Source organism: Schistocerca americana, chromosome 2, assembly GCF_021461395.2.
Source record: "Schistocerca americana isolate TAMUIC-IGC-003095 chromosome 2, iqSchAmer2.1, whole genome shotgun sequence".
NCBI lineage: Eukaryota > Metazoa > Arthropoda > Insecta > Orthoptera > Acrididae > Schistocerca > Schistocerca americana.
The window spans coordinates 704,823,087-704,841,484 of NC_060120.1; the positions used below are offsets into that span (position 1 = coordinate 704,823,087).

The 18,398-nt window shown below is 43.0% G+C and overlaps 1 protein-coding gene across 1 annotated transcript in view; it reads left to right on the forward strand.

Moving 5' to 3' along the window:
* The window catches only part of LOC124596258 (esterase FE4-like), a 91,983-nt gene that overhangs the window by 25,235 nt on the left and 48,350 nt on the right, over positions 1-18,398 (forward strand). The window contains exons 3-5 of the mRNA XM_047135331.1: positions 7,973-8,104; positions 8,282-8,432; positions 10,102-10,287. Coding sequence (XP_046991287.1) covers positions 7,973-8,104; positions 8,282-8,432; positions 10,102-10,287 — 469 coding nt within the window. The remainder of the gene's footprint in view (positions 1-7,972; positions 8,105-8,281; positions 8,433-10,101; positions 10,288-18,398) is intronic.

The following is an 18,398-nucleotide window of genomic DNA, read 5'->3' on the forward strand; positions in this document are numbered from 1 at the left end:
ATACATATATATACATAAACATATATACATATATATACATAAACATATATATATATATATATATATATATATATATATATATACATATACATGCACATGTAAATATTCAAAAACCTTCTCCATGGAAACATGCGTACATAGTGAACTTTCATGGTAACACGCAAACGATGTCAAAATCTTTTGTAAGGTACTCTCTTCAATGTACTGTCCGAAATATTATGTAGACAGTGATGTTCCTCTTGATGGTCAAGTGTGCAAAATTTCTTCACGATCGGAATAAAATTGTAGGTTGGTGTAGAAGTGTGTAAGTAAAGTATCCTCCGCCATGCACCATTCAGAATTTTAAGCAGACATCGCCCTTCATCCTGCTTTGAATATCAAGTGTGCCAAATTTCATCAAGATCGGAATAAATACGTACAATTTGTCGAATTCCGTTATGTAAAGGAACCTCTGCCATGCACCATATGAAATTTTATGTAGACTGTGACCTTCCTCTTGGTTTCAAGGTATAGTGTGCAAAATTTCATCAAGATTGTATGCAATACAAACACACGGACACAATGAAAACGCACTTTCAGTTTTTGTCAAATTTTCCAATTTTGCGGTCGATTTTCGAAAAATTTTATTTCATAAAAACCTTGTCCTGAGAATTACGAACACAGTAAAAAAAATTTTGCCGAACTGGTTCAGGCGTTCTCGAGTTTTACGCTTATCAACACATTTGGCAATTAATTTTTATTTATATAGATAAGAAGCCCGAAATATACGCGTAAAGGAAGAATATACAAATAAAACCAATATTTTTTTACCTGAAATTAATGCATATATATGTTGGGGTTTGTCTTTTGGTGCTCAGGTAAAATAAAAACTTTTGATTAACGTTCATAATACGACAATGACGCGCGCAGACTAAACGGCTGCGTAGCGCAGCTCAGCAGTAATATGAGCAGGCAAGCAAGTTTCCCGCAGCCTGCCCGGGTTGGGTTCTGCTTGGCTTGGCTGGGAGTGAAGCAGCCTGCCCGTTCTGTTGACAACGAGCGGCGGCCTGCCCGCCTGGCCACCGGGCAAGCATGGGCGGGTTAAAAGCGAGACATGTACACCTCTAACTCTAGCACAATAACTATGGCGACAGCTTGAAGTAACTTATGTAAGCAGTAGGTGTGCATTAGACCAACCAGTTGTCACTATGAACCGTTAAATAGTGGACGTGTGGCCATAGTGTGTCAACGTTGTTGTGTAACAAATTACAGTGCAACAACAGGTCAACAAATGGTTCAGATGGCTCTGAGCACTATGGGACTTAACATCTGAGGTCATCAGTCCCCTAGACTTTGAACTACGTAAACCTAATTGACCTAAGGACATCACACACATCCATGCCCGAGGTAGGATTTAACCTGCGACCCTAGCAGTCGTGAGGTTCCGGACTGAAGCGCCTAGAGCCGCTCGGCCATCGCGACCGGCGACGATATAACAGACGCTTAAGCCAATGTAATGTGCAAGTTAAACAACATCTCAAACAAAGAATTTCGGACAGTTTCACGTGGCACATGGTTGTACGAACGTTCTGTGCATTGTACTCAGCCGGGCGAAGGAGGAGTAGCGGGAGGGACTGTGCGTAACACGTCAAGCATTAAAAGCACCATCTTAACTCTTCTCTATTTTTTATTAATGCATTCTCGAAAGTTCCAGACTGACGGGGAATGAACACCATGAGGAAACCGAAATCATTTTAAGTTGTACAGGATTTTGAATTCGCTCTACTTCATTTCTTCTCCCGGAGTGCTCTGGGCTGGCATGATGTCTGCAGCAACACCAATGTAGACGCGACACTAAACTAAAGGAGTGAAAATATTATCTGCTTGTATTATCATTTTAATTCTCGTCCTTAAATAAAGATTCTCGAATACCCAGGAAAAGAATAAGAGTTTAAAGAACATATGAGTGAACTGAAGATTGAGTTATCGTTTGGACCGTCCTTCAGTCAATTCGTCCGTCTTAGTTAGTAGCCCTGATAAACTGAAAGAACCAGAGGTTGTACAGAGTTTCAGGGAGAGCATAAGGGAACAATTGTCAGGAATGGGGGAAAGAAATACAGTAGAAGAAGAATGGGTAGCTTTGAGGAATGAAATAGTGAAGGCAGCAGAGGATCGAGTAGGTAAAAAGACGAGGGCTAGTAGAAATCCATACTGAATTTAATTGATGAAAGGAGAAAATACAAAAATGAAGCAAGTGAAGCAGGCAAAAAGAAATACAAACGTCTCGAAAATGAGATCGACAGGAAGTGCAAAATGGCTAAGCAGGGATGGCTAGAGGACAAATGTAAGGATGTAGAGGCTTATCTCATGAGGGGTAAGATAGATACTGCCTACAGGAAAATTAAAGAGACCTTTCGAGAAAAGAGAACCACTTGCATGAATATCAAGAGCTCAGATGGAAACCCAGTTCTAAGCAAAGAAGGGAAAGCAGAAAGGTGGAAGGAGGATATAGAGGTTCTATACAGGGGCGACGTTCTTGAGGACAATATTATGGAAATGAAAGAGGAGGTAGATGAAGATGAAATGGGAGATATGATACTGCGTGAAGAGTTTGACAGAGGACTGAAAGACCTAAGTCGAAACAAGGCCCCGGGAGTAGACAACATTCCGTTAGAACTACTGACAGCCTTGGGAGAGCCAGTCCTGACAAAACTCTACCATCTGGTGAGCAACATGTACGAGAAAGGCGAAATACCCTCAGACTTCAAGAAGAATATAATAATTTCAATCCCAAAGAAAGCAGGTGTTGACAGATGTGTAAATTACCGAACTATCTGTTTAATAAGTCACAGCTGCAAAATACTAACGCGAAGTCTTTACAGACGAATGGAAAAACTGGTAGAAGCCGACCTCGTGGAAGATCAGTTTGGATTCCGTAGAAGTGTTGGAACACGTGAGGCAATACTGACCCTGCGACGTATCTTAGAAGAAAGATTAAGGAAAGGCAAACCTACGTTTCTAGCATTTGTAGACTTAGAGAAAGCTTTTGACAATGTTGACTGGAATACTCTCTTTCAAATTCTGAAGGTGGCAGGGGTAAAATACATGGAGAGAAAGGCTATTTACAATTTGTACAGAAAGCAGATGGCAGTTATAAGAGTCGAAGGACATGAAAGGGAACCAGTGGTTGGGAAGGGAGTGAGACAGGGTTGTAGCCTCACCCCGATGCAATTCAATCTGTTTACTGAACAAGCAGTAAAGGAAACGAAAGAAAAGTTCGGAGTAGGTATTAAAATTGATGGAGAAGAAATAAAAACTTTGAGGTTCGCAGATGACATTGTAATTTTGTCACATACAGCAAAGGACTTGGAAGAGCAGTTGAACGGAATGGACAGTCTCTTGAAAGGCGGATATAAGATGAACATCAACAAAAGCAAAACGAGGATAATGGAATGTAATCGAATTAAGTCGGGTGGTGCTGCGGGAATTAGATTAGGAAATGAGACACTTAAAGTAGTAAAGGAGTTTTGCTATTTGGGGAGCAAAATAACTAATGATGGTCGAAGTAGAGAGGATATAAAATGTAGACTGGCAATGGCAAGGAAAGCGTTTCTGAAGAAGAGAAATTTGTTAACATCGAGTATTGATTTAAGTGTCAGGAAGTCGTTTCTGAAATTATTTGTATGGAGTTAGCCATGTATGGAAGTGAAACATGGACGATAAATAGTTTAGACAAGAAGAGAATAGAAGCTTTCGAAATGTGGTGCTACGGAAGAATGCTGAAGATTAGATGGGTAGATCACATAACTAATGAGGAGGTATTGAATAGAATCGGGGAGAAGAGGAGTTTGTGGCACAACTTGACTAGAAGAAGGGATCGGTTGATAGGACATGTTATGAGGCATCAAGGGATCACCAATTTAGTACTGGAGGGCAGGGTAGAGGGTAAAAATCGTAGAGGGAGACCAAGAGATGAATACACTAAGCAGATTCAGAAGGATGTAGGCTGCAGTAGGTTGGGACTGCAACTGCTGTGTTCGGATGCAGGCTGAGTTGGCATCCCTTCGCTCCCAGCTTCAGCCAATGTTGGCTTTGGTCACACAGCTTGAGGCTGTTGCCAATGGGCATCACTGTGGGGGTCCGTATGGGGGTTTTTCGGGGACGGCCAGCTCGTCCCACGCATCCCCCGATCGGACTACGACTGTGGCTGCCCGGGATACTGCCCACATTGAGGCTGATCCCTCACCTGTGGTAGAGTGGAAGGTCGTCTCGAGGTGTGGCAGGGGGCGAAAGACATTCCGGAGGGCTGAACGGAAGGCCTCTCCAGTTTGTCTGACGAACCGGTTTCAGGCTCTGTCTCAGGCTGATACTGATTTTCGGCCGGACACAGCTGCTTGTCCTGTTCCAGAGGTTCCCCTCAGTCTGCAAGATCCGGGCGGTCGCAGAGGGTGGGCTTACTGGTAGTTGGGAGCTCCAACGTCAGGCGCACAATGGGGCCCCTTAGGGATATGGCAGCAAGAGAGGGGAAGAAAACCAATGTGCACTCCGTGTGCATACCGGGGGGAGTCATTCCAGATGTGGAAAGGGTCCTTCCGGATGCCACGAAGGGTACAGGGTAAACCCATCTGCAGGTGGTCGCTCATATTGGCACCAATGATGTGTGTCGCTATGGATCGGAGGAAATCCTCTCTGGCTTCCGGCGGCTATCTGATTTGGTGAAGACTGCCAGTCTCACTAGCGGGATGAAAGCAGAGCTCACCAACTGCAGCATTGTCGACAGGACTGACTGCGGACCTTTGGTACAGAGCCGAGTGGAGGGTCTGAATCAGAGGCTGAGACGGTTCTGCGACCGTGTGGGCTGCAGATTTCTCGACTTGCGCCATAGGGTGGTGGGGTTTCGGGTTCCGCTGGATAGGTCAGGAGTCCACTGCACGCAGCAAGCGGCTACACGGGTAGCAGGGGTTGTGTGGCGTGGACTGGACGGTTTTTTAGGTTAGATGGCCTCGGGCAAGTACAGAAAGGGCAACAGCCTCAAAGGGTGTGGGGCAAAGTCAGGACATGCAGGGACCAAGCAGTAATCGGTATTGTAATTGTAAACTGTCGAAGCTGCATTGGTAAAGTACCGGAACTTCAAGCGCTGATAGAAAGCACCGAAGCTGAAATCGTTATAGGTACAGAAAGCTGGCTGAAGCCAGAGATAAGTTCTGCCGAAATTTTTACAAAGGCACAGACGGTGTTTAGAAAGGATAGATTGCATGCAACCGGTGGTGGCGTGTTTGTCGCTGTTAGTAGTAGTTTATCCTGTAGTGAAGTAGAAGTGGATAGCTCCTGTGAATTATTATGGGTGGAGGTCACACTCAACAACCGAGCTAGGTTAATAATTGGCTCCTTTTACCGACCTCCCGACTCAGCAGCATTAGTGGCAGAACAACTGAGAGAAAATTTGGAATACATTTCACATAAATTTTCTCAGCATATTATAGTCTTAGGTGGAGATTTCAATTTACCGGATATAGACTGGGACACTCAGAAGTTTAGGACGGGTGGTAGGGACAGAGCATCGAGTGACATTATACTGAGTCCACTATCCGAAAATTACCTCGAGCAATTAAACAGAGAACCGACTCGTCGAGATAACATCTTGGACCTACTGTTAACAAACAGACCCGAACTTTTCGACTCTGTAAGTGCAGAGCTGGGAATCAGTGATCATAAGGCCGTTGCAGCATCCCTGAATATGGAAGTTAATAGGAATATAAAAAAAGGCAGGAAGGTTTATCCGTTTAGCAAGAGTAATAGAAGGCATATTTCAGACTACCTAACAGATCAAAACGAAAATTTCTGTTCCGACACTGACAATGTTGAGTGTTTATGGAAAAAGTTTAAGGCAATCGTAAAATGCGTATTAGACAGGTACGTGCCGAGTAAAACTGTGAGGGGCGGGAAAAACCCACCGTGGTTCAACAACAAAATTAGGAAACTACTGCGAAAGCAAAGAGAGCTCCACTCCAAGTTTAAACGCAGCCAAAACCTCTCAGACAAACAGAAGCTAAACGATGTCAAAGTTAGCGTAAGGAGGGCTATCCGTGAAGCGTTCAGTGAATTCAAAAGTAAAATTCTATGTACCGACTTGACAGAAAATCCTAGGAAGTTCTGGTCTTACGTTAAATCAGTAAGTGGCTCGAAACAGCATATGCAGACACTCCGGGATGATGATGGCACTGAAACAGAGGATGACACGCGTAAACACCTTTTTCCAAAGCTGTTTCACAGAGGAAGACCGCACTGGAGTTCCTTCTCTAAATCCTCGCACAAACGAAAAAATGGCTGACATCGAAATAAGTGTCCAAGGAATAGAAAAGCAACTGGAATCACTCAACAGACGGGATACCAATTCGATTCTACACAGAGTACGCGAAAGAACTTGCCCCCCTTCTAACAGCCGTTTACCGCAAGTCTCTAGAGGAACGGAAGGTTTCAAATGATTGGAAAAGAGCACAGGTAGTCCCAGTCTTCAAGAAGGGTCGTCGAGCAGATGCGCAAAACTATATCTCTGACGTCGATCTGTTGTAGAATTTTAGAGCATGTTTTTTGCTCGCGTATCATGTCATTCGTGGAAACCCAGAGTCTACTCTGTAGGAATCAACATGGATTCCGGAAACAGCGATCGTGTGAGACCCAACTCGTTTTATTTGTTCATGAGACCTAGAAAATATTAGACACAGGCTCCCAGGTAGATGCCATTTTCCTTGACTTCCGGAAGGCGTTCGATACAGTTCCGCACTGTCGCCTGATAAACAAAGTAAGAGCCTACGGAATATCACACCAGCTGTGTGGCTGGATTGAAGAGTTTTTAGCAAACAGAACACAGCATGTTGTTATCAATGGAGAGACGTCTACAGACGTTAAAGTAACCTCTGGCGTGCCACAGGGGAGTGTTATGGGAACATTGCTTTTCACAATGTATATAAATGACCTAGTAGATAGTGTCGGAAGTTCCATGCGGCTTTTCGCGGATGATGCTGTAGTATACAGAGAAGTTGCAGCATTAGAAAATTGTAGCGAATTGCAGGAAGATCTGCAGCGGATAGGCACTTGGTGCAGGGAGTGGCAACTGACCCTTAACATAGACAAATGTAATGTATTGCGAATACATAGAAAGAAGGATCCTTTATTGTATGATTATATGATAGCGGAACAAACACTGGTAGAAGTTACTTCTGTAAAATATCTGGGAGTATGCGTGCGGAACGATTTGAAGTGGAATGATAATATAAAATTAATTGTTGGAGAGGCGGGTACTAGGTTGAGATTCATTGGGAGAGTCCTTAGAAAATGTAGTCCATCAACAAAGGAGGTGGCTTACAAAACACTCGTTCGACCTATACTTGAGTATTGCTCATCAGTGTGGGATCCGTACCAGATCGGGTTGACGGAGGAGATAGAGAAGATCCAAAGAAGAGCGGCGCGTTTCGTCACAGGGTTATTTGGTAACCGTGATAGCGTTACGGAGATGTTTAGCAAACTCAAGTGGCAGACTCTGCAAGAGAGGCGCTCTGCATCGCGGTGTAGCTGGCTCGCCAGGTTTCGAGAGGGTGCGTTTCTGGATGAGGTATCGAATATAATGCTTCTCCCTACTTATACCTCCCGAGGAGATCACGAATGTAAAATTAGAGAGATTCGAGCGCGCACAGAGGCTTTCAGACAGTCGTTCTTCCCGCGAACCATACGCGACTGGAACGGAAAAGGGAGGTAATGACAGTCGCACGTAAAGTGCCCTGCGCCACACACCGCTGGGTGGCTTGCGGAGTATAAATGTAGATGTAGATGTAGATGTACTGGGAGATGAAGAGGCTTGCGCAGGATAGAGTAGCATGGAGAGCTACATCAAACCAGTCTCAGGACTGAAGTCCACAACAACAACAACAACAGTTAGTAGCCCAGTCTGATTCCAGTGAAAGTCGTTACCTCAACAGCCTGTTTTGTGTCACAGCTTCCAGTGAGCAAGAATGCGTGGAGCGGCGTTCGAGATGCTCTTCAGCCAGGGTCGCCGTGCCCGCAGTTCTACAGCAACGAGGTGATCGGCAACGAGGACTGCCTCTTCCTCAACGTCTACAGCCCAGTAGTACGTTCTCTACAACTAGGATGGATTCTAATTAGTTTAACGAATGTGTCTTTAATTGATTAATAACGTGAAAATGAATCTGATGATAAAACTTCGTGTTACTGCATGTTCTTGTTCTTCAACGAAAGATTACTGTACTCTTGTACCAAACATTGGTTATTTTCTGTACTTTCACAGCTGGGAACGACGAACGAAACCCTGAAAAACGTAATGGTCTGGATTCATGGAGGCTGCTTCAGGGAAGGAAGAAGCGACACTGCCACACCACACTACTTTGTTGACAACGACATTGTGTTTGTCGGTATAAACTACCGCCTAGGACTGCTAGGTAACACGTCTAAAATTCTATCTTGTACAGCTAACTATCCTACTTTCATGAACACTCTACTAAGTTTCGTTTCTAATGGAAGTTTCCTTGAAATACTGAAGACCAATAACATGACAATTTCTTCAGTACATCCATGGGTAACTAAGTCCATAATTTTTGTCCAGTTAAGCAGCCTTTTCATTCTACAGTTGCTTAAGAAAGCGAAACTTCAGTTCGTTCGCAGTGTTATAAGCCGACGGTAATATAATCCTAAGCTGCCTTTTTTTATATAGCTTAGCTAGAAGAGCATTATTTATTTGAGACAGTCATCAGGAATTTCTGATGTTGTCCTTCAAAAGATTAACTGCGAACTGATAATACGTTTCAACTTATGTGGCTATCGATCATATCAGTCCGCCTCCGAGCGATCACCGAATTTGACTGCCGTACGGAGGACCAGGGTTCAATTCTTGTTAGTGACAGGTAAATTTTACTTGGTAAAAGGATTGCAACGGCATGCACTCAACCTCGTGATGGCAATCGAGGAGTAACTTGAGTGAAACTTTGCGCCACCAAGGTCTACAATGCTGAAACCGGCTCGGAAAGCAATGTGCTGACACAATATCATTCGTAACCCATCCAAATGACGTCGTTATTGGTTGACTTCACATGATTTTCACGGAGAGAACGCAGAGCTTGTAAAAATGAGTGTATCAATTACCGAGACCAAAAAAAGGCCGAGAAGGCTTGATAGTTGTTTACATTTGTCTTCTTTGTTTGACAAAAACGTGCATTAGTAGCTCTCTCCTACTTCTTATCAACCATTACCATGCGATTTGAATGAATACTATGGGTATGATCTTACTTCCCACATCTTTGCCCTTACGTCCTCGCCCTCCTCTTTCGGTATCTAGCTGAGACGAATAGACCTGTAATATTGTCCCGTTTTGTTTCTGGAACACTGGATTTCTGGTGCAGTGACTTGATCCTCTTCCCAAATCTTTGCCGTTACAAGATTCTAAGAAGAAAGTCATGCAGCAAGAGATAGATTTCAGAAAATGCGCTATATGTGGAAGGATACTTTATTGCTGATGATACATTGGATGGTGTCACTAGAACTTCGTAGTATTAACGTAGTTTGTAAATTCATTAATTTAGAACACTGTTGCCTGAAAGTTTTCTTAAAAACACAATAAAAGATATTCTCCTACTTTTTATGTTTTGCTGTTAGTAACTGTACTTCTTTTTCTAGCGTCGCTGTTTCTTTTTGTTTGGTGTGTGTGTATCTGCTCCATTCTCTCGTTTCGATTACTGTAAATTCCATCGAATGGAACAAAATAATGCTATATGCCACTATCCAAAAAAGTGTACTGGAAGAAGTGATTTGTAAGCAGCCGTACACGTATTGCAACAGTATCTGTAAAAGTTATTCTGATATTTTATGTAGTATTTGCAATTACTTCCATATACGTTCATCTGATCTCAGCTTTTTCAATATTTGTATAATTTTTAATCCCATATTCGGCGAACACGTTATTGCTTTTATCTTTTGCTGCCTGCAGTTAACTAACTTAACGGCTGGTAAACAAGCCATTCCTGTGTAACGCTAAATATCATTCGCTTAATTTGCTGTGAGTTTGTGCTACACATTTGCTTGTCAGTTAATATTTATAGAATTGGATTTCTGTAGGTTTCCTTAGCACCGGCGACGACGTCGTACCTGGAAATATGGGCCTCAAAGACCAGACAGAGGCCCTTCGTTGGGTCCAGAGGAACATAGCGGCGTTTGGCGGCGATCCAGACAAAGTCACTATCTTCGGCGAAAGTGCTGGAGGAGCATCCATCCACTACCATATCTTATCTCCACTGAGCAAAGGTAGGCACCAACAAAACCTTTTAGTCAACTTTCCATCTGATATTTGTTCCGTTAACTGCAATATCGTTGTCTCACGTTCTTTATAAACTACTAGTTGACAAATATGATTATTACAAAGATTATCCGACTATCTACGTACATACTCCGCAAACCACTGCGAATTACATGCCAGAGGCTACTCGTACTTAGCGTTGTAACACGTGTTAGAATTTCTTGCCATTCGAACTGGGTATGGAGCATGGGAAGAATACCTGATTAGATAATGCCTCTGTAGGCGCTGTAATCAGTCTAATATCGCCTTCACGTACCCTGCGGGAGAGATAAGTGGAGGCCCGAGGTTTAGCTTTAGTTCTTCGCTTAACGCTTGTTCTTGAAATTTTTAACCTTTCGTGGGATAATCTACGTTTGTATTCAAACGCCTCCCAATTCAGGTTTGTCGCCATTTCAGTGGCGATCTCTCCCAAGTCAGACAAACGAATGTCAAATAGTGCTGCTCTTCTCTGAAAAGGCTCAGCATCCCCTCTTGGCCCTATGTGGTAGGGGTGCCACATACCTAAGCAGTATTCTAGCGTGGATTGAATGAGTGATTTGTAAGCAGTCTCGTTTCCAGAGTGACTGCATTTCCCTACTAGTCTGCACATAAACCGAAGTCTGTTACCTGCTTTACTCACGACTAAGCCTAAGTAATCATTCCATTTCCTGTCCCTACCAAGTGTTGTACTGAGGAATTTGTTTGCCGATTCCAAAAGTGACTCACTGCCAATATATTCGTAAGATACTGTGTTTTTAGTTTTGTGAGGTGCACAATTTTACATTTCTGAACATTTAAAGAAAGTTGTTAATTTTGCACCGTTTAGAAATGTCACAAGATCTGACTGAGTATTTGTGCAGCTTCGTTCAGACTGTACTTCACTGTAGATAAGTGCATCTGCGAGAAGTCAGAGGTTACTATTAATATTATCGGCTAAGTCATTAATATACAACATTAGCATCAAGGGACCCAACAACTTCCCTGGGGCACACCCGAAGCTACATATGTCGATGATTCTACACACAAAATAACTTTGTGTGTTCTCCCTACGAAAAAATCCTCAATCCAGTCGCGAATTTCGCCAAATATCCCATACGATCGTTATTATGACAATGTTCGTAAGAGTGGTACTGAGTCAAAGGCTTTTCAGAAATCGAGAAATACTGCATCTACCTGATTGCCTCGATCCACGGCTTTCAGGATGTCATGTGAGAAAAGAGACAGTTGGGTTTCACATAATGTATTTGGAATCTGTGGTGGTTGGCTTGGAGTAGGTCATTATGTTTGAGATACCTCATTACTTTTGAGCACAGAATATATTCTAAGATTCTACAAAAAGTGGATAGCAAGGATATTGAGTGGTATTTTGAGGGTGACTTCTGCTATTCTTCTTATGAACTATGCTTTCTTCCAACTACTGGACGCCGTAATTTTTTTCTTTTTATTTTTTTTTCTTTTGTAAGGAATCTACGACAGATTATAGGGCTAGGGCTAATTCAGCCGATAATACAGTATAAGTATGATAGAAATTGCATCGGGCACTGCGGCTTTCTTAAGTTTTAACGTTTTCAGCTGTTTCGCAATGCCACTGGCACTAACATCTATTTCACTTATCTTTTCGGCAGTCCGAGGATTAAATTGTGGCAGTATTCCTGGGTTTGCATTTATGAAGGAACATTTGAGAACTGAGTTAAGCAACTTGGATTTTGCTTCGCTACTCTCTGTTTCACTACGTGTTTTGTCCATGAGTGACTGGAAAGTAGCTTTGGTGCCACTAACAGCCTTTACACAGGGATTTTCCGTAAGAGCGTGCAAAACTGTAACAGGAGATAGAGAATGCTCCACTGGACAATGTAAACCTGGGGTCGGAGAAGCCAGCTTAAGATGATATGGAAGTAAACTTGGCTATCACTTTGTCTAGCACTACCGTTTTCCAGCTTATTTACAAGTAACATGCGTATAAATTACATTTACTATGCAGTTTATTCGCATGCATATTATTTATTTCCTGCAAGAAAACAAGGAGGACGAGCCTGATTACTAGGAAGTCGCGATGTAGGTTTTATTTACTTTAATTGTCCGTAAGGTGGCTCTGTTGTATCGTATTTACATTGTACCATGACAGAAAGTGCTGTGAATAAACGACAGACGGATTCATTACTCGGTGCTATTCAAAGACGTACAGTACAGTACGGTGGAGCAGTACCGGTACAGTAGTCACTGACATGCACCTTGTGTATGGGGAAGTACGTTACAATGCTCTCGCTGCAGAAAGGCTGTGCAGGGAACGATTTCCTAACAAGCATCATCACTTACGCCGAGTGTTTATTTCTGTCGATCGACGAATGCGGGTTCATTGGAAAGAAGAAACGAGGGACCTAGAAACATGAGAACCACTCGCACACCCAGTTTTGAAGAGGAGATGATGGAACGTGTTGCAGCGGACCACACTACAAGTACCCGTTGTATTGCACGTGAAATTGGCGCTGCACATACTAGTAGCGTGCGGCGAGAACGCCATCATTGCTCAACAATAGGTTGACCGACCAGATTACCTCCCTGCTGTTAACTGACGAGGCCTCATTTGATCGTGATGGTATTTCGAACAGCAGGGATAGCCATGTGTGGGATGAAGATCACCCTCACGCTGTAATAGAATCCCACCATCAAGTACCGGTACGTTTTGCTGTGAATATCTGGGCCGGAATTGTAGGCGACAATCTCACTGGGTCGTATCTTCTACCCGGCCGTCTGAATGTCCACCTGTACTTGTGCTTTGTGCAAAGATTTCTGCCTGAATTGTAGGAGAACATACCCTTGGCTGTTCATGAGAGGATGTGGATACAATATGACGGTGCACCGCCTCACTTCAGTACGGATGTCCGCAGCCATCTCAGTGCTGTATTTCCCCGTCACTTATTTGGAAGGGGAGGTCCTATTCCATGGCCAGCGATGTCACCTGACCTGAATCCCCTTGATTATTTCCTATGGGCATATATAAAGTCACTCATGTATGAGACCCCAGTGGACACGGAGGAGGAATTAGTTGCCAGAATTGTAGCTGCGTGTCATGTGATTCGAAACGCACTAAGGATGTTTGTCAATGTTCGCCTATGTCATGCTTGCGATGAGGTTGAGGGCCGTCAGTTTCAGAACATTTTGTAAGATACAGTACAAATGATACGTTCATTGTGTCAATGATGGTATCTGCAGTTAACTGTAACTAATGTAAATGAAAAAAATACACAGCAATGTTATTTTATTCATATTATCATCTTAAGCTGACTTCTCCGACCCCAGGTTTCCTACTTCCAATTGTTCAGTGGAGCAACCTACATGTCCTGTTAAATTTTTATATTCTCTTGCGAAAACACCGTGTACAAAATCAGAATTTCTTAGGATTTTCTGAAAGATCTGTAGACAACATTCTCCTACGGTAGTGACTGAATGCTGCACGCATTGCTCTCTTCACTGCCAAACGCGTTTCATTCAGCATGTTCAACTTACAGCTCTATGCTTCGTTGTATCCATGTTATGCAGTAGTCTCTCCTTGTTTTTACAATGACATTATACCATGGAGAATCTTAACCGTCATGAACTGTTCTACTAACAACGGAACATTCCCCAGTCTCAATAAACGATACTAATCAAATCTAGCGAGTGTGCAGAGAGGGCAAATAATCCAATACGTATTTTATTGTTTGAAAATTGTAAAATTTTTTTACTACATAAATTAAAGAAGCTTTCAAGTTACATACATCCATGCATAAACAGCTGGTTTTTGATATACCATTTTTGCAAAATAAGCTGTGTACCCTCTACTGGGCCGGCCGGAGTGGCCGAGTGGTTCTAGGCGCTTCAGTCTGGAACCGCGCGTCACTGCGGTCGCAGGTTCGAATCCTGCCTCGGGCATGGATGTGTGTGATATCCTTTGGTTAGTTAGGTTTAAGTAGTTCTAAGTTCTAGGGGACTAATGACCTCAGACGTTAAGTCCCAAAGTGCTCAGAGCCATTTGAACCATTTATGAACCCTCTACTGGTGGAGTATTTTCAACACACATACTTAAAATATCTAAACATTCATTATTATTCTAATTATTTATTTTACTTATACATGTTTTATGTTTTAAATTCTTGCTTTACTCATTACATTCTTTTTAATTTTTGTTTCTTAGTTTACCGTTTCACATGAGTGCATTTTGTTGGTTGGTGAAAACAAGTAACTCATTATTATGATACACAGTCATTTCAATAATGGCAGCCTATAAAGAAATGCTTAAAACATAACATTTTTAGACCATACACTTAATTACATACCAACTTTCATATGAAAAACATTTTTATACATCATCTTTTCGAAGATATTGCCTCTAAACTTGAAACGCCAAATTATCTTTCGGGGTCTGTTTTACCCCTTGAAAGTGAAACTCTGCAGAAACCAAAAAATACCGTATTGCGTTATTTTATGCCCTCTACACACCCGCCGGATTTCATTAATATCACTTATTGACAATTGGAAATCTTCCTTCGTGAGTATACATCGGTCCAGTGGGTGGTCAACTAATCTTTTAAACTCGACCAGTAGATGCTCTACAAGTTCCTGTCTTGAGATAAAAGATTCAAGTTCGTCATTGAGATATGGAGCTACTCGTTCTTTGTCTAATTCGCTGATCATACACTGCCAGTTACAGTAACGTGCCACTTGTCAAAAGATTGAATAACTACATTTTGCAACGTGAGACGTGTAGGAAAGCGTCAGTGTGGTTCTGCAAGGTACCGACAGACATGTGGAGCCATGGTGAGTCCAAGTTGTTGACAGCTGCGGTAGGTTTCTGGGATGAGAATCTATGACGCGAACACACCGATTGAGGTGGTCCCACAGAACCCCAATTTGGTTTAAATCTGGGGAGTTTGCTATCTCATCGACGTGATTCACTCCTGTGGCAGAACAGAGACTTTATACACCAACTCGTCTGGATTTTTTCATATGCACGCTCTCAGAGTCTTGCAATTTTATACATTATGGCATTCACCGTTAGGTTTTCTTTTTTTTGTTACGTGTGGCCGGCCGGTGTAGCCGAGCGGTTCTAGGAGCTTCAGTTTGGAACCGCGCGACCGCTACGGTCGCAGGTTCGAATCCTGCCTCGGGCATGGATGTGTGTGGTGTCCTTAGGCTAGTTAGGTTTAAGTAGTTCTAAGTTCTAGGGGACTGATGAACTCTGATGTTAAGTCCCATAGTGCTCAGAGCCATTTGAACCATTTTTTTATTACAGTTTGACGCCAAAGGCAGGCGGTGGTCACATTGAAGTGACTGGACCATGCATTAAATTTTCTACTTGTTTTAGTTGCCATTTGTTATTCATTGCTGCTATAATTGCCTCATAGTCACTGACACCAGTTTCGTTGTGGACATCCTCTAAGAGGCCCGGTCTGTTTGTTACCTTTAAATCTAACATATTTCCATCATGAATGGGTTTCCTATCTATCCGTTCCATGTAGCTTTTAGGGAAGGCATTAAGTAATACTTCGCAGGATGTCTTGTAACGAAATTCAGTGCTGGAGGGCCATAAGTACCCACAAAGTGTTAGTGTTTAGTCTTCACAAGTAGTTTTGCCTCTAGGTTTAGTAGAGCATCTTTGTTCTTCGACGGACAGTTCACCTTAATCCGTACGTGTGTTTTCTTGCCTGTCTCTCACAACGGGTCCCATTTTTTAAATCTCCACTAGACAGTCCCTTTATCTCCACCCCAACTACAATGTTGATCAAACTCTTCCTATTGTTACTTCAGTCTCTCGTCCCCTCTCAGTGCAACCATCTTAAGTTGCAAACTGGGCGCTCTCGGCAGTATTTCGTTCACATCGAGATGACTAAAGTCAGGGGTGTTACTTCAGTCTCTCGTCCCCTCTCAGTGTAACCATCTTAAGTTGCAAACTGGGCGCTCTCGGCAGTATTTCGTTCACATCGAGATGACTAAAGTCAGTGGTGACGATATGCACATGTACAGATGGCGGTAGTATCTCGTACACAAAGTATAAAAGGGCAGTATATTGGCGGAGCTGTCATTTGCACTTAGATGATTTATGTGTAACGTATCAGATGCCATCATGTCTGTACGACGGGAATTAACAGACTTTGAACGCCGAACGGTAGTTGGATCTAGACGCAAGGGGCATTCTATTTCTGAAATCGTTTGGGAATTCAGTATTCCGAGATCACTTAACTACCGAAAGCAGCGGCGTTTGCAGAGAGTTGTCAGTGCTAACAGACAACCAACACAGAGTGAAATAATCGCAGAAATCAATGTGGGAAGTGGGACGAAGGTATCCGTTAGGACAGTGCGGTGGGGGTTGAAATTTGACGTTAAGAGGCTATGGCAGCAGACGACTGACGCGAATGCCTTTGCGAACGACATCGCCCACAGAGCGCCTCCTGGGCTCGTGACCATATCTGTCGCACTCTAGACGACTGTGAAACCGTGGTAACAGCTGATGATAGGGTCCGAGTGTGACGCAGACCCCACGAAGTCATGGAAGCAAGTTGTCAACAAGGCACTGTGCAAGCCGGTGGTGGCTCCATAATGAAGTGGGCTGTGTTTACATATAATTTACTGGGAACTCTAGTTATGTTCGGCAACTTGGAGACCATTTGTAGCCATCCATGTTGATGTTCCCAAAAATGATGGAATTTTTACGGAGGACAATACAACATGACACCTTGCAGAGTTGTTGTGATTGGCTTGAAGAACATTTTGGACAATTCGAGGGAATGACCTGGTCACTCAGATCGCCCAACATGAAACCCATCGAACATTTATGGAACATAACCGATAGGTCGGTTCGTGGACATAATTCTGCACCGGCAACACTTACACAATTTTTCCGTCATATCACCGAAATTAATCGCTGTCGGGCTTGGCTAGCAATTGGATAAGTGATTGTCTGGATCTGACGAGCGCTATTGGCAAATGGAGTGGTGTCAGCCCTTGTGAGACCAATGGGTAGCAATCTGACTGTGAAGTTGCGGGTCCGTTCACGAAGCCTGACAAAGGTCAGGAGAGTGGTACACTGACCACATGCTTCTCCATATGTGGAGCCACTGACACCTATCGGCTCAAGATGACACGGCGGTCGGTCGGTACCGCTGGACCTAGTGAGACCTGTTCGGACGGGCAGATAGACGCAACGTGACACAATATTTCTGCAGGGGACTTCCAAACACTTGTTGAGTTCAAGCCACGTCGAGTTGCCGGGCAAAAGCATGTCCGACACAATACTAAGAGGTATCTCATGACTATTTTCACCTCGGTGTATTATTTTAGACAAATAATAAAGTTCTGCTACTGTATACATTATCAGACTGCAGACTACCCGATGTATGTATGTTGATTTCGGTAGGACAAAACTCTTCGTATGCTAACTGTCGACAAAAGTCCTTTTGTATTACTTCACCTGTGGCAGTAATGGTACAACAGCGTTAATCGTGCTATCGGGGTTCATCCTGTAAACAATCGAAGTGCTTATGCAGAAAAAAGCTGGAAAAAAACTCAGCAGCTACGATACAGGGCCCTAAAACTGTACCCGAAATAAGATGAGTTTGTTATTAAAGAATCAATGATGAGTGATGTTACGATCAGTAAGGCACTTTTGTTATTGCTATAGTGGCTTTAGAGAGCTACAACCTGCAGTCCGCAGATTACAAAAAATATGTACTCAAGTAAATGACGTAATTGCTTCTCCCACATCGCACGCTAGGAGGCATAATTGCTAGGCATATGCAGAAGAGCTAGAAGATGGTTGTTTAACAGAAAGCATCTGTAATCTCTTAAGGGGAAACAGCCCTGCAACTGCCACAATGTAGGTCACTCATTCCGTCAGATCTCGTGGAATGGAGTTTTTATTTTCGTTTACTTTAAGCTAAGACGTTCTGCTACGCCACTTTCTGGAAAGACAGTAATATTCAGTCCCACATACGTGCAGTGTGCTGATCCGTTATAGAATTAACTACTTACAGCAACAGAAAACTCCAGAAATTATTTTATGCTACACTGCTGTAGTTAATTGCAAGACCTATGAATCAGAAGC